Source organism: Macaca nemestrina, chromosome 12 (assembly GCF_043159975.1).
Source record: "Macaca nemestrina isolate mMacNem1 chromosome 12, mMacNem.hap1, whole genome shotgun sequence".
In the NCBI taxonomy this organism is placed as follows: Eukaryota; Metazoa; Chordata; class Mammalia; order Primates; family Cercopithecidae; genus Macaca; species Macaca nemestrina.
In genome coordinates this window covers 115,267,768-115,282,801 of record NC_092136.1, presented here as the reverse complement: position 1 = coordinate 115,282,801, position 15,034 = coordinate 115,267,768, and the positions used below count along the sequence as shown (strand labels likewise).

The 15,034-nt window shown below is 39.5% G+C and overlaps 1 protein-coding gene across 13 annotated transcripts in view; it reads left to right on the top strand.

Moving 5' to 3' along the window:
• The window catches only part of LOC105476461 (cell adhesion molecule 1), a 338,295-nt gene that overhangs the window by 72,316 nt on the left and 250,945 nt on the right, over nt 1-15,034 (top strand). Inside the window, exon 1 of one of the 13 annotated variants that reach the window (XM_011732431.3) lies at nt 10,281-10,299. The exons of the other annotated variants lie outside the window; for them this stretch is intronic. Within the exon in view, the coding sequence (XP_011730733.1) occupies nt 10,296-10,299 (4 nt within the window). The 5' untranslated portion in view covers nt 10,281-10,295. Of the gene's footprint in view, nt 1-10,280; nt 10,300-15,034 lie in introns of those variants that run through there. 13 annotated transcript variants of the gene reach the window in all.

Genomic DNA, 15,034 nt, shown 5'->3' with positions numbered 1-15,034 from the left:
TAGTCATGCTGGATGATAGCTGAGGAGGCTTATTGACTTTGAGCTCCCTTTGGAACCAAATTCAGAAAGCTGTGCACTTCTGTGGCACCTGTGAGACACTCACTTGAATAGAGCTACTGAGAAAAGCATTTCAGTTATTGGCATTTTTCCTAATGCATTTTGTATGTGTCTATACCACAGGGAGAAATGTGTGGTTATTGTTGAAATATTATCTGCATGGCTTTGTAGAAGAAGAAGAAGAAGAAAAGTCACTGTACAGCAATCAACAGAGGAAGTCGCATAGTGTGTGTGATATTTGGGTGGGCGGGGCCGGGGTGGGGGTGGTCTGTGTCTTCCCCCATCACCAAAACTGCAAACAGCTATGTGGCTGTATTGTAAGCCGGTGTGACCTACAGATCCATTAAAGGGATCTTGAACTTGACAAGTTGGGTGTTGGTAACCATGATTTGGAATGCTATTTAAATATGAACATTCTTTTTGTTCACCTGGTTGTGACTAGGAAGATAGGCCTTGATCATTTGAGTGACTGTGCTCTGTGAATCCAAGAGAGGAAACTAAACTCTCAGAAGTACATAAAAGTTAATTTCTTTTTCTTTCTAAGCAGATAGACTCTTGTTTAAATACAAATTTGTGTGGACAGATTTTCGTTTGTCATGCGTGAGCTGGGCATGTTGCATTTGTCTAAAGGGAGCAGTTTTAAGTAGGTGGATGTGTAATACCCGTAGGCTATCAGAACCACCATTTCAACAAATCCCTTTTCATATAACAACCGTGCAGGAAGTTTGGGTAATTGATTCTCCTGAGCAATACAAATATTGAAATTCTTAATCATTCCAAGTGATGGGCAGAGCTACTACTTTTATATATTTTAAAAATCTGTTTATTATTCTTAGGTGCTCATTAAACACTTATTGATCAGCAGTCTACAGCCAGGCTGTAGGCTAGATGCTGAGATGCCAAGTGGGAGAAAGGGAGAATCCCTGACCTCATAGTACACCGAGGAATGTTGATCCCACATGGATAATCATAATGCATACGTTCATTAAGAGATTTTTATTTATTTAGTATGTGCTAGATGCTGGGCATTGGGGAGGGAAAGACTTGAGGGATGGGGAGAAAGGGACAATGGTGAGCAAAAGAAGACTTGGCCCTCATGCTCCTTACGATCAAGGATCAGTTATTAAATATATTTAGGGCTGGATGCAGTGGCTCACACCTGTAATCCCAGCACTTTGGGAGGCCTAGGCAAGTGGATCACGAGGTCAGGAGATCGAGACCATCCTGGCCAGCATGGTGAAACCCCATCTGTACTAAAAATACAAAAATTAGCCAGGTGTGGTGGCACGCACCTGTAGTCCCAGCTACTAGGGAGGCTGAGGCAGGAGAATCACTTAAACCCAGGAGGGGCAGAAGTTGCAGTGAGCCAAGATCACGCCACTGCACTCCTGTGTGGTGACAGAGCAAGACTTGATCTCAAAAAAATATATATAGATATAGATATATAGATATTTGGTATAATATTTATTAACCAAGCAATCACACAAATGTACAATTATAAATGATCCAAGTATCATGGAGGAGAAGCCCATGGTACAATGAAATCATGCACCAAGAGCATTTGATCTGATCAGGTAGGCCAGGGAGGGCTTCGTGGAGGAAGTGAAGATTGAGCTGAGATCTGAAGGGCTGGTGTGACCAGGTTAAAAAGGATAGGAAGAGCTTTCCAGAAGGAACAGGATGCCTTAAAGGAATTGAAAGAAAGCCATTGGCTGCAGTCAAAGAGCTGGGGCAGAGAAGAGAGAGGAGGTAGGAAGGTTCAGACTACTTAAAGCCCTGCAGGCTGTGTGAAGGACTGGGGTCCTTATTCTAAGAGTTATAAGAAGCCTTTGAGGGTCTGAAGCAGTTCATGAAGGGTAACATGACCCTAGATGTTTTCTGGAAAAAAATCACTGTGGTTACCTTGTAGAGGGGCTTCAGTGGCTGCAGACAGGTACAAAGAACTACTGTCTGGACAAGAAGTGGCAGTGGCTTATATTAGGGTGGTGGTGGGTTTGGGTGTAGGCATGGAGAGGTAGGTGGAATTGAAAAGTCTTATTTAGGAGGTTAGATCTACAAGCTTGGTGATGGACGGGGTATGGGCTGTTAAGAAGATAAGGACAATATAGTTATGAGACCATATAATGACATTTTATACCGACATTAAATAATACGAAATAATCCTTATTTTGCGTCTTCAAAATTAAACTTTGTATATATTTTACAGTAGTTGTCAATCTGTTTTACAATTTTTCTGGTACTTTTTTGTGCCATTTAGGAAGGACATTGTAGTTCTTACCCTTTTTTCTCCTTTTAATGTGATTAAGGTGGTGAAAGTACTCAGTTGCAACTCTAATAAGAAGTGCAAAAAGAAGCAGGTCCAAGCCAGAAGATAATATCAAGCTAAAATATTTCCAGCAACATCAGAAAAAATGTAAAGATAACATCGGAAACAAACATTTGCTGCCTCCTACCTTCTCTGTCGATTTTAATTCAGAAAATTTAAATGATTTTTCTCATATCGAAAATGAGTTAAAATACTAGGGAGTCTTTTATTCTTTATAAACTGAAGTCAGAGTAATTTATTTTATCTGGAGGAGAGTATTAAATTAGCTGTCAACCGTGCTATACAGGTGGATGGTAACTTTTGAATGAAATGACCAAATCTCTGGTCCTGCGGCATTCCTTTTTAATCTCTACTTTCCATTGAAAACGGCAAAACATGAAATGTTGAGATAATAGTACTAAAACTCCAAGTAATTGCTTTTGTTAGCTCAACTCATGTTTACTCATATTAATTACTGAAATTTGATAACCCCTTTGTTTTTTACTTAGCATGACTCTGAGTGCAGCGGACAGAGCTATAAATCAGGTAGGTGGTTCTCACTAAGGCAGGACTCTCTCGCTTTGATGTTGGCAGCTTAAGGCTAATTCTCCAAGCTTGATAGGTTTATAATTCAAGAAGATGTGATTTAATGTTGATGGAATTTATTTTTGAAACACGTTAGAGGAAGAAAACCTTTCAAAGTTACAAATGAAGTTTTGAGGTAAATCTTAAGTAAATAGATTGTCAGGATCTCTAAACACCCAACATTAGCTATCTCTATAGGATAGTTCCTCCACCTTTAGCTGGAGGGAAATGGCTGGAGGAGAATGACAAAGTGAAGAGAGAAGATGTGGAAGCTATAGAGCCTTATGAATAAGTCATGCATTTAAAGACATGACTTTTTTGTATCTTCTCCTCTTTCTAAATTTACTTGACGTTGCCTTCTTTTCATAATGTTTCATTTGTGGGGTTCCTTGTAAGTTATTTTTCCAAAGGTTACCCTATTAGGTGTGAATTTTTTTTGACATTTAATTTGAACTATAGGATCATAGAGTGTGGAGAAATCCTGGGTTCATTTCTTTTTCCAGTTTGCTGATACATAAATTTCTTCCCGCCTTACACCCTCATCTCATTTATAACATTCATCCTTTCAAGAGGACTGCATGGCAGACACTGCTCTGTGGGGGAAGCAAGCAGGCAACAAACCACACTGAGTTTTCTCATGGACATCCCTGCTTTGGACACTATTATTACCAGGACCACCTAAAATCACATTATCTACTTCTAATTTTTTATTATTTTTTGTAACCTCATGGCATTGTTAACTCCGTAGAGCTCAACAAACTTAGTGCATGCTGTTTGAAGAAAATTATTCTAAAATATAATACACAATTCTCTGCCTTTGGAAAACAATGTTTGATTTCAGTGTTACTTAAATAAATGACTTGGTTTTTTTTTTGTTTTTTTTTGTTTTTTGTTTTTTGTTTTCCTGCTCTTGTGCCCAGGCTGGAGCTCAATGGCACAATCTTAACTCAACCTCTGCTTCCCAGGCTCAAGCAATTCTCCTTCCTTATCCTCCTGAGTAGCTGGGATTATAGGTGCCCGCCACCACGCCCAGCTAATTTTTTGTATTTCTCTAGTAGAGATGGGGTTTCAACGTGTTAGTCAGACTGGTCTCGAACTCCTGACCCAGGTGATCCACCCGCCTCAGCCTCCCAAAGTGCTGGGATTATAGGCGTGAGCCACCGTGCCCAGCCAAGATCTTTTAGAATAATAATATATGTTGCATACAGACTGTTATATGCATTGCTTGTTTTGTTCATTCTACATTCAGAGAGAATGCTATTTTTTTTTTGATTTCTCAGCAATTTTTAATAAATCATTTTTTTTCTGTGTCTTTGCTCTCTGGTTTTTCCCTTTTTAAAAATTTGTTTTGATTTTATTGTAGTTTGGAAATCCAGGTAACCAAGATTATTAGATGTGTGTGAAAAGTATGTTAAGAGAGTAAATGGTGACAGCTCGTCATCCTTTCCCATGACTTCAGTAGCACTTACGTAGAACCATGACATTTGAATGACTTAGACACTCCTTTGTAGCTTCTCTGACCCTGGAGAATTGGGCTGGCTAGGTACTGGGCCTCATAGATGAGATGTTACTAAAACTGTCTTGTCCAAAATATTTTCCTGTGAAATCCTTTGAGGCAGTAACCTTTTTATTGCAACGTAGTACGATGTTTTATAATTTTATCCTTTCTGGATTTCCTAGTCTGCTTATATGCGCACACACGTACACACACATACACACACTGCTAGTTTTTTTTTTCTCTATAGCTAAGCTTTAGTGAGTGAAACCTTTAAAATGACATCTCTACATTCTGTCAGTGGTATATTAAGAATTATAACAAGGCAAGGAATAGTGAAAATAAGAATTGAGGAGCTTATAGACAATTGCAAGGCTTCTAGACTGGATGCTAGATTACATGAACACACAACATATTGATTTGGGGAATAAGAGCTATATATAGTTTAGATGCAAGCTATGACAGATGGGGGTTCATGAGCAACAAATCTGATGACTTCTAGGCATCATTCCAAACTCTTAAAAAAAATTCACCAGATGCAAGGACTCTTGCCTTTCTTAATGAATTCTCTTTTATATAAATGAGTCCCATTTATATATTTCCTCCCATGGCCAATTATCCTGAAGGCATTATAATAATTATTATTTTATTATTTTTCCATTTAGTGGATGTATTGCCACATGGTAGTAGGGTAGTTACATTGGTAAAGTTGACTTTTTTCTAAAGGAACCCATAAATGACTAGATAGGAACCCGGAAATGTCTAGATATTTTAAACTTAGATTACAATCTAGTGATTTTTTTTTTCCCCATAAATATTTGTACATTTGTCTTTGCTTTTCAAAATTAACTCTTTCGGAGGGGGTAGAACAGGTTCATCTAATAGCCCTTTGCTAAAATTTGGAAGACTCAGACTATTTTCTTTAGTTCTGGACATCCCCTTTAATTACATTCTTTTTGTTTTTGTTTTTGTTTTTTTTTTGTTTTGAGACAGAGTCTCCCTCTGTCCCCCAGGCTGGAGTGCAGTGGCGCCATCTTGATTCACTGCAAGCTCCACCTCCCGGGCTCAAGAATTCTCCTGGCTCAGTCTTCCGCGTAGCTGCGACTGCAGGCACATGCCACTATGCCCGGCTAACTGTTTGTATTTTTAGCAGAGGTAGGGTTTCACTGTGTTAGCCAGGATGGTCTTGATCTCCTGACGTCGTGATCCACACGCCCAGGCCTCCCAAAGTGCTGGGATTACAGGCATGAGACACCGCGCCTGGCCCTTTAATTACATTGTACTTCATTATTAATATATTTTCTTTTTCTTTAATTTCTGTCTGTCAATTAATACATGAATATATTCCCCTTTACAAAATGTTTCAGATAATGCTAAAGTCTCCACTGATGACCCCTTATCCATGTTAGCTAACTTCTGTTTTCTTCTATATTCACCCCCACATCTATCATCTTATCTGTCATCTATCATCTAACCATGTATCTATCATCTCTCCTTCTAGATAGAGGCATAAACGTAAAATCCATAGAAACCCTGTGGGACAGCGTAGGTAGTATCATTCAGTCCTCATCATTCTGCAGCTGCTGTCTTCAGCCAGCAGTGTCCTAAAAGCCTGGCCATGTTGCTACATGCTGATTTTGCTTGTTTCATTTAAATGCTGCCTTGTTTTTCCCTCAGCACACATATACCTCTGTTTATTTAGCGATTCCCTAATTGATAGACATATGGGTTGTTTGAAGATTTTTCCTCATGTAAACTGTTCTTCAGTGAAGATTCTTTTGCATGTCTCCATGTGCACATGTGTGAGAGTTTCTTTAGGATACACACTCAGAAATGGCATTGCTGGGCCATAGAGGGTGCACTTTTTAAATTTTAATTTATATCTGCTATGCTTGGCTGCTGGTCATTTTAAACTTTCTTTCGAGAACTAGGTTTTTGCTTTTTTTAAGTGAACAGAGTTGAGCCAAGTAATGTTCTCCTACGGAACAAAACTAAAAATTGTTTCATTATATCCTCCTGTATTCCTGTGGCATTCCTATCTGCACCTTTCATGGAGTTTTAGAACAGATTAAGTGAAATTTGTTAATATGCATGCCAGGAAACACAGCAACCTGTCCCTGGCTCTTGTCTTACCCATCACATGCCTCTTCCTGCTTCATCTTAGTTCATCCCTATGAATGGCAGAGACCCAGTCCTGTCATTTTAACGGGAATTATCCAAATTTTAAAAAGAACGAAAATGAGCTAAACCATCCAAGTTGTGGAGGGGCCCAGAGAGGGTAAAGCGGGGAAGCAGGGGAGGGTGGGTGAAGAAGAGAGTATTATGGATGAAACTCAACTGGTGCAGCAGAGGATGCAGTGACCTTGTCCTAACTGAAAGAGAGTAAAGGGCGATTCTCCAGCCACAGGTGCTTCTGCGCTAAGTACACCTACAAGAGGATCTGGAGGCAAAATCCTTTGAACTCTTTCTTCTCAGAGCACAGGGGTAAAAATAAAAGGGGAAAGGCTTTCTTTGCAGGCTAAGACTTAGTTAAGGCCAGTGGTCAAGCTACAGTGTGTACCCTACTTCCCCTACCCTCTGAAGAGATGGGGCAGCCCTACTTTGGGTGACGTGGAAGTGACAGAAATCAAAAGTCTGGGTGAAGAAGGGACTGGGGGTCAGAGTCTGGTCCTGTGTCTTGTTACTCCTACTACTAATTGTAATTAGTTTCTTCAATTTTATATCATCTGTGAAAGAGATCATTTTAACCCACTGGCAAGAGGTGATATAACATTTTTGTAGCATCCACTAATCATGTAGGATAAAATATTCCTGAAACTCAAAAGAAAATTCATGTTTGGGAGATGCCTAGTGCTGCTGCTAAGATTTATTTTCTTTTTAAAATGTCAGTGTCTGCTGCCTTTCCTGCAGGTAGCCCTCCTGCCTTCTTGTCGCCTGAGTCCTTCAGTGTCTTAGGTTGGGCTGCATCTGTTCCCGCAGAGCTTTCCCTTCCTCCAGCAGAAAGCTGGTTTGTTTGGCTGACAGATGGGGTTCCCGCTTTGGCCTAGATGCGCCTAGTTAAAGGGTTTCTGTTTGAAGCCCGCAGGTGAAGGCCAACTCCACACAGACCCCTGCTTACAAAGTTCCCTTCATGGTCACATAAAGCAGTAAGGAAGTTTTTAATTGACATTGTCTACTGTTAAGAGGGCATAGTGTGGACATCTTTTGAGAGGGTTTACTTTGTCTTTCTATGAAGTGTCAAGCTATTAATTCATTGGATAATGCAGTGGGTTTGGAAGAGAGGTACATATTACTGTGGCTTATCTTTTAGAAACTCGGCACATCAAAATCCCCTCAGAAACAACAGTCCCACAAACCTATGTTGCAATCTAACGCAAAGCTTAAACTGTTTGAGTGATAGGTATGGTTAAAATAACAGTATTTAATGCCCAAAGCACATTAAATTTGGGTGAAGAGGATGCATTCTGCATAATACCTAGAGATGTCTCGTTACGGTGCGGTTACCTAGCAACAAGTGGAAACTGTATGAAAATGAGGTGCTTATCTGTTGTTGAAGTGGGTGCAATGAAACTTATTACGCTAGCCTGTTTGGCTTGGCATGTTATTAAAATCACAGCTAATGTGGAAAGAACTGGAGCCTGTTCTCATTTGATACAGAAGCAGTGTTAAATGCTGCTGCTGTAAAATGCCAATACTTTGGTTAGGAATAGAAACTTGCAGCGTCCTTAAGCACCCAACATTGAGATGTTAGAGTTTGATTTATATTATCAAAGACTTATTAATAAAAGAGCAGACAGAATCTGTAGTGGTGACTTAAGAAGCAGCCAGTTATTTAGATTTTTAAAAACATTCAGGGAACCATTTATAGTTTCATCTATTATAATAGCTTAGTACGGCCCTGTTTCTTGTAGCCAAATTGTCTTTATCTGCTGAGCTTATTGAATTCTAACCACTGTCTTAAGTTTGTTTAATTTGCTGAACCGGGGTGCATTGTCATGATCTTTAAAGGTTCTCTTTTTGTCTAGTCACGTTAAAACTAGCTGCACATCTTTTATACTATATACTGATATTTATTTTGATGGGAATAGAAAGTCTTCTTATCCTTACTGGATCATGGGTTTTGTTGTTGTTGTTTGTATGTTAGAAAAGTGTGTTTTCTGGCTGGGCGTGGTGGCTCACGCCTGAAATCCCAGCATTTTGGGAGGCCGAGGCGGGCGGATCATTTGAGGTCAGGAGTTCAAAACCAGCCCAGCCAATATGTTAAAACTCCCTCTCTACTAAAAATACAAAAACTAGCCAGGCATGGTGGTGCACGTCTGTAATCCCAGACACTTGGGAGGCTGAGGCTGGAAAATCGTTGAACCTGGGAGGCAGAGGTTGCAGTGAACAGAGATCCTGCCACTGCACTCCAGCCTGGGAGACAGTGTGAGACTCCATCTCAAAAAAACCCAAAAAACAAAACAATTAAAAAAAAAGTGTGTTTTCCTACAGGTTTGTCTTACTACTTTTTTTATGTATAGAGTATGTAGCTTCATATGGAAGTCTAATTTCACTACATTAAAAACAAGGTCAAACTGAGAATTCTACCAAAATATTCTCTCTGGGTGGCCTGTGATCCTAACATGATATAGCACCCATTATCCTAGAGATGAAGAAAAGTTTAAGTACTCTCTGTGCTTGTCAGAGACCTGTGATGACACACAGAAATCTGGCATACAGGACCCAACTCTGTGAGCTGTATTCTGACATTACTTCTGGGGCTTTGGAATGTGTTTATGTGTAGCAGATGGAGCTATTAGTTAGCTGTGCTATCTTGAAGAATTGCTTTCCCAGGTAATCAGCTCTGCTCATTTAGGATGTCGTTTCCCCACCTCGATATGTCAGCTCAAGAAGCAGGAATGATTAATTGCTGCAACTGGACAGTACACTAGAATAACTCTAAGGGGAACCATCCCCTGGTGCTCCCATTCAACAGGGAGTTTGAAGTGCTATGAGGCAGAGCGAACAAGATGGAAACGATGACCAGGATGCTTCCTGAAGCTTACCTGTCAGTATATAGAGTTGCTGTGGCAACCTGAAGATTTGCAATTCATAGGAAGAGTAGAGCGAGACAAAACCTTAAGTCATGGCTGTCATTACAGTGGAATGGGTGCCACCAACACCTGGCAACCTCTATTACTTCAACTTGTTTCTTTTCACGCTTGGAGAAATAAAATGCATAAAAGATTAATATGCATAGTAAACCTTTTGGTAAAACATGTATGTGTTCTGCGTTTCAGATGAGTAAAAACTTCAAGAGTTCCTGTCTACTTAAATCAATATTAGCTAATAAGGTTCGAAGTGAGGTTACCATTAGACTCTTGATAAAATAAGAACTATGATGCAAGGATAAAGAAAGCATATTCTTTTTCAAATTTAAAAAAAGGGGGGGGATATATTACAGTGTATTTTTAAAATTGTTGCCCCTCCTGGAAATGCTCATAATGTATTAATGTAAATTATGTGCCCTCTTCTTTGCAGCCTTGTCTGTCACCATGCATAGTAAGGAGAAAGTTAGTTCTGGATTTTGTTAGGTCTAAATCGTTCTTTTCCATTTCTCCTTGTTAAGTAATGGGTGTTTTAAGTTTATCTAGGTGCAAGTACAATCCATAGAGATGAATGTTAAAAGCACACAGTTGAGGATTATCTTTCTGGAGGGGGGAAACTCCAATAAAATCACTGTGGTTTGTAAATATGGTCACATCATGTAGGCATGTTCTGTGATTTTGTCACTTAATGGAAATGTAGGATTTCCGGCATCAAACTAACATTACAATTGTCCTCCTTAGGTGTTCACCTGAACGTTGAAGGTTGATGGGTACGTAAATCAAAACTCATTTAAATTTTATCCAGTTGGCACTAAGGCCTAGACTTTTGTCTTTGTTCTATTAAAAATATACAAACATTTAAAAAAACAGACCGTAGCATTTTCTAGGTTTATATTTTACTGTATTTAGTAACTTTGTTTTCATTTTTTGTTGTAGGAGAAAGTGTTTTCCAGGTATATATTTTAAAAACAGTTAAACTGAACTTTGCTTGGGGTTTTCTGGCAAACAGAATCTTGAAAATCTTCCGTTTCCGAGTGTCAGAAAAATGTACAGTTTCAATAAAATCATAGCAGTCAGCTTCCTGACAGGTGCATTAAGTCTAGAATGAAATCTAAAGGACTGATGTGTTAAAAACACATTAAGTATTTAATGTTAAAGATCAGCTTATAGTTTTTCTCTTACCTTTTCAAAGGGCACAGCGAACTCTCTGTGCTGTTCCAAACAGTTGCACTTGTAAAAGGGTCTATTTAATTTAGACCAGGATCCAGAAATGTAGGTTATGGCTAAGAGGATGAGAAAACAAATAGATGTGTTCAGCTTCTCCAAGTGACTTGATAGTTTAGTGGCCACGTTGTCCCTGTTGGGATGGGAAAGCTTTCTGATTGGTATGTTACAGCTCACCGCTGCATCAGGCATTTCTTCAAACCAGCGTAGTGTTGTAATTGGAGATCATCTTCTTGAAGATGGAGCCTTTTATTTTTGTGGCTTTCTGGGGAGTTATAATGCCTGCCTGTTTTTCCTTTTAATCAGATGTTTGAGAGCTGCAGCTTCGGGTCAAACGAACATATTCACACCTGATTTTTACAGTATTTTTTCAGCAACTTGAGTATTATGTTTAAATGGAAAACTATCCTGAATAGTCCCCTTTTAGGAAATAGTCTGTCTGAGAGCGGCGTTTTCCAGCATTTGGTGGATGTGAGAGAAGGCACTGACACCTGTAATTTGTAATCCAGTTAAAATCGTGTATCTTGCCTGGACACACCTGCGGACAAGAAGAAAGCTGCTGATTTTAAGTTCGGCCGCGTAATTTTACTTGTTTGCTCAGATGTCCTTTAATTTATTTTCTGGGGACCTAATAACAGTAGCAAGATTTTAAAGTTAATTGCCAGATTCAAGGGCAAGTCCCATGAATGGGCTGGAAGCATACCCTTAGGGCATAAGCCTGTGTGTGGATCTGTGACAAAGCCCTGATTTGGAGTTTATGTAATCATTGTACCGAAATATTTAAGACGGGAATCTATCAAGTCTTATCTGTTGAGACGTGATCCCTTTTATATCTGGCAGGCCTCATGCAACAAATTTCCCTTCTTTTAAGTGATCTCCAAAGCTGTCAAGTTCATTTGAGTGAACTGTGCTTGAGAGAAACATGTACAATTTTCTCTGGCAATGGCATGGCTGCTGATGACATATTTTTAGAATTAGCTTTTTCTCTCCCCCACCCTTCTAGAAACTGAACTTTTATTTAAGCTCCCTGCTGTTAACATTGGAAAGAAAGTTTCCTGTGCCAATGTTTGCCCAAATGGAAGAAAATGTTTGCATTTTGTATGCAGTGTTCATAAACTTGATGAGTCTAACAGTTTGGCACCGCTGGTGAGCGCGTCTGCTTTGAGTTCTGAAGGGCAGGCAGAAATAGTGTAGTGAAGCACTGCAGCTACTGTGAAAAGGTGTGGCTGAGCTGCTCGGTTGAGATGCGACAGGTCGAGAATTCAGAATTCATTTTTCCTAGCGCTTTGAAGGTCAGTACTTAGGAGCGAGATCTCCCACTTGTCAAGTAGTTGTAAGCAAAAGAATCACTTCCTCCCTCATTCATTTGGTTAAGGTTAGCTGAAACACTGGATTGCTTTGATTTCTCCAGGCAAGATTGTTTTAGCAAGGCTGTTTGACACCCTGTTTCTGTGCTTTTGGTTTTAGTTGCAAAGATCCTGCCAAACTTTGCCAGGGCAAATTCTGGTCTTCAAACCCTTTGCTCTGGAAGCTGGTGCCACCAAATTGAATAATTTGCAACATGTTATAGACCCACTGTAGAAAATCATTGCAATTTGTTTAACATTAAGTTAAATTTTTTCTGTATGCAATGCAAAGGTCAAGGAAAAAGGCATTAAAAAAAAAAAAACCCTGCACAAGTGAGTCATTTGCATAGAAAATGCTCCACTGGATGACAGAGTATGAAAGCAGTAGGGAATTAACTGATAAGTGTATGGCAAATGACCTAGCCAAGGATCCAAGCAAGAATGATTTGTTCCAAGAACCAGTGTAAGACGATTTAGGAAGATGCATTTTTCTTTGGCCCCCATCCTACAGCAACATTGAATCAGGTGAACGAAACAGCCTTGGCTTTGTTCATCATCAGTAAGCCAAGAAGAACACGGCATGGGTCATTAAGATTTACAGCTCAAATGTAAATAATTCAGGACCCACAAACAATAATTAAAAAACCAACTGCGGCACTGCATGTAGTCAGGTCCTCTGGGCCTCTTTGAGCAGGAACCTCTCTCATTTTGGCTGGAGACCTGTCCATCTGGGTACAGATGGTTGTAAGAGCTTTTTAATGACCTTTTCTAATGCTGGTGAATGTGTCTTTGGACACCGTCGTAACCAATGGATGAGGAGGGTGGAAACAGCAGGATGGTGGCAGCTGAGGAATTAAATGTCCTGAATTTGTTAGACATCTGCAGAAACATGCAATTTGTTGGGCAGAAAATTGTAAACAAAACAGACTGAGTCAATTATCAATACACCTGTGACACCCCGGGATGCCAGCTTCAGTAGTATAATGGCAACTTTCGAAGTCCATACCCCTTGGAGCAACCTGTTGCATACTGCAGAAGAGTGCCAGGGCTATTGGATGTGTCCTTTGCCCATGGGGCCAGAGCTTGGCTGACAGCTTTTCACCAGCTGAGGAGCAGGAGGAAGTTCATAGTCATCAGGAGCAAGTCAGTTCCAAGTTTTCTGCTATAACCTGTCCCCTTGCTTGTGTGGTGATATCCTGTGTGGCCACGTCTTTCCTTGTAACACTATACACATTTTTCTAAATTCTAAGTCATTGGTTCTTCGCCAGTGGTATGTTTCAGAGCTTAAGGAGAAAAGGAGCTTAAGAAATATGCCTGCTTTTAGGGGCTTTTGCCTGGAGAGTCTAATTCGGTAGTTGTGGGACCCTGGGCATGTGCATATTTTAAAAAGCACCCCAGGTAATTTTGATATACACACCTGGTTGAGAAATAATCTCACATGTGTCTCAAGTTAACAGTGGAGGAGAGCATGAGGTTCTGGACCAGGTCATGAGAAGGCTCGACCTGAATTTATTGATCAAGAAATCAACTCATTATGCAGATAAACATCATTCAGAGCTTGGGCACAGTCAAGATGAAAGTAGCTAAGGACAAAAATGTGTCCCCTTGATTAATCTCTGTAGAAAGGCCACTGACTCTGGGTTTGGATATCAGCCACTTCCTGATTTCAGCATCTGTTCCCAACTCTGGATTTTCCCATTTAAGGTCCGTTCTGTCATTGTGTTCACCCAGTTTAACTAATCAGATTATTAAGTCTCAGGGGCTCATTTTCAGGTTCATGGTCAAAGATTTCTTAATTCTCTAGAGGATTCAGTTAATTTCCTACTTTAAAAGACCAGATGGGGTACTGGCTTTATGAACCTGAAAACATGGCTTTCACTAACTGGGACACTTTTGCAAACTGGAAATCTCTGATGATTGTAATTGTAATAATTGTTAAATGTAGTTTGAACTTAAAGATTCAAAAGGAGTATGTATTTATGGTGTGTTTCTTAAAGGCAGGGGAGGGGCATCAAAAGGAGTCGCCAACAAACTTTTTGGATTTTTAAAAACATCTTCTGCTGGGATTGAAAAATAGGGGAAAAGGAAGAAATGTTTTCGAAAGTTACTTGTGTACTTCAGAGTATGATGGATTGAACACTGTTGTGAGAAGGGAATGTGGAGAGGTGACCCAAACAGAGGGGCAGTCTATCAGAAGCAAATGGTTAGAAGTTATTAGGTCATTATGCACATGTACCCTAGAACTTAAAGTATAATAATAATAATAATAATAATAATAATAATAAAAGAAGTTATTAGGAACCAGAGAAAAGCAAAATTTGTGTAATTGTGAACAGCATAAAGATGGGTTGAAAGAGGAAGGAAATTCTAAGTATAAAAACTTTTGAGTGGTCTTTCTGGGAAGTAGCATATGCTTCTGTAGCAGACCATAGCAAAATTAGAGACCCATTTTAGTTTTTGTGAATACATTTACATTTTCACCCCTTCTTGATCATCACCTGTCTTCAAAAAAACCTTCAGTGTGCATTCATTTATGGGACCCAACTAACAGTTCAGACTCCTTTTCCTTTCTTCTGTAATATTTGTATTCTAAGTTATGATTCAATGGGCTCCTGAATCTTTTATCTTTAGTAGACTATGATGTTATATAGTTTATGTAAATATTTGTCTTGAGGTGCTTTAAGTACTCGCTCTTGTAAAGTCTCACCTTTGAATTGTTGTATTGCAGTCATTCTGTTTAAATTAAACCCTAATCTCTTCAATTCGATTGTCAAGGCCTCACTCTTGGCTTGGGTGTAATGGAGATAGAATTTGGTTGGTCCTGTAATGTGGTATATTTAATTTAACTTTTCAGGTAGTGACAAACATTGGGGTTTGGGCTATAGGCTCTTTGACATTAATATGTATAAACTATGATCTCAAATATGGAAACTTT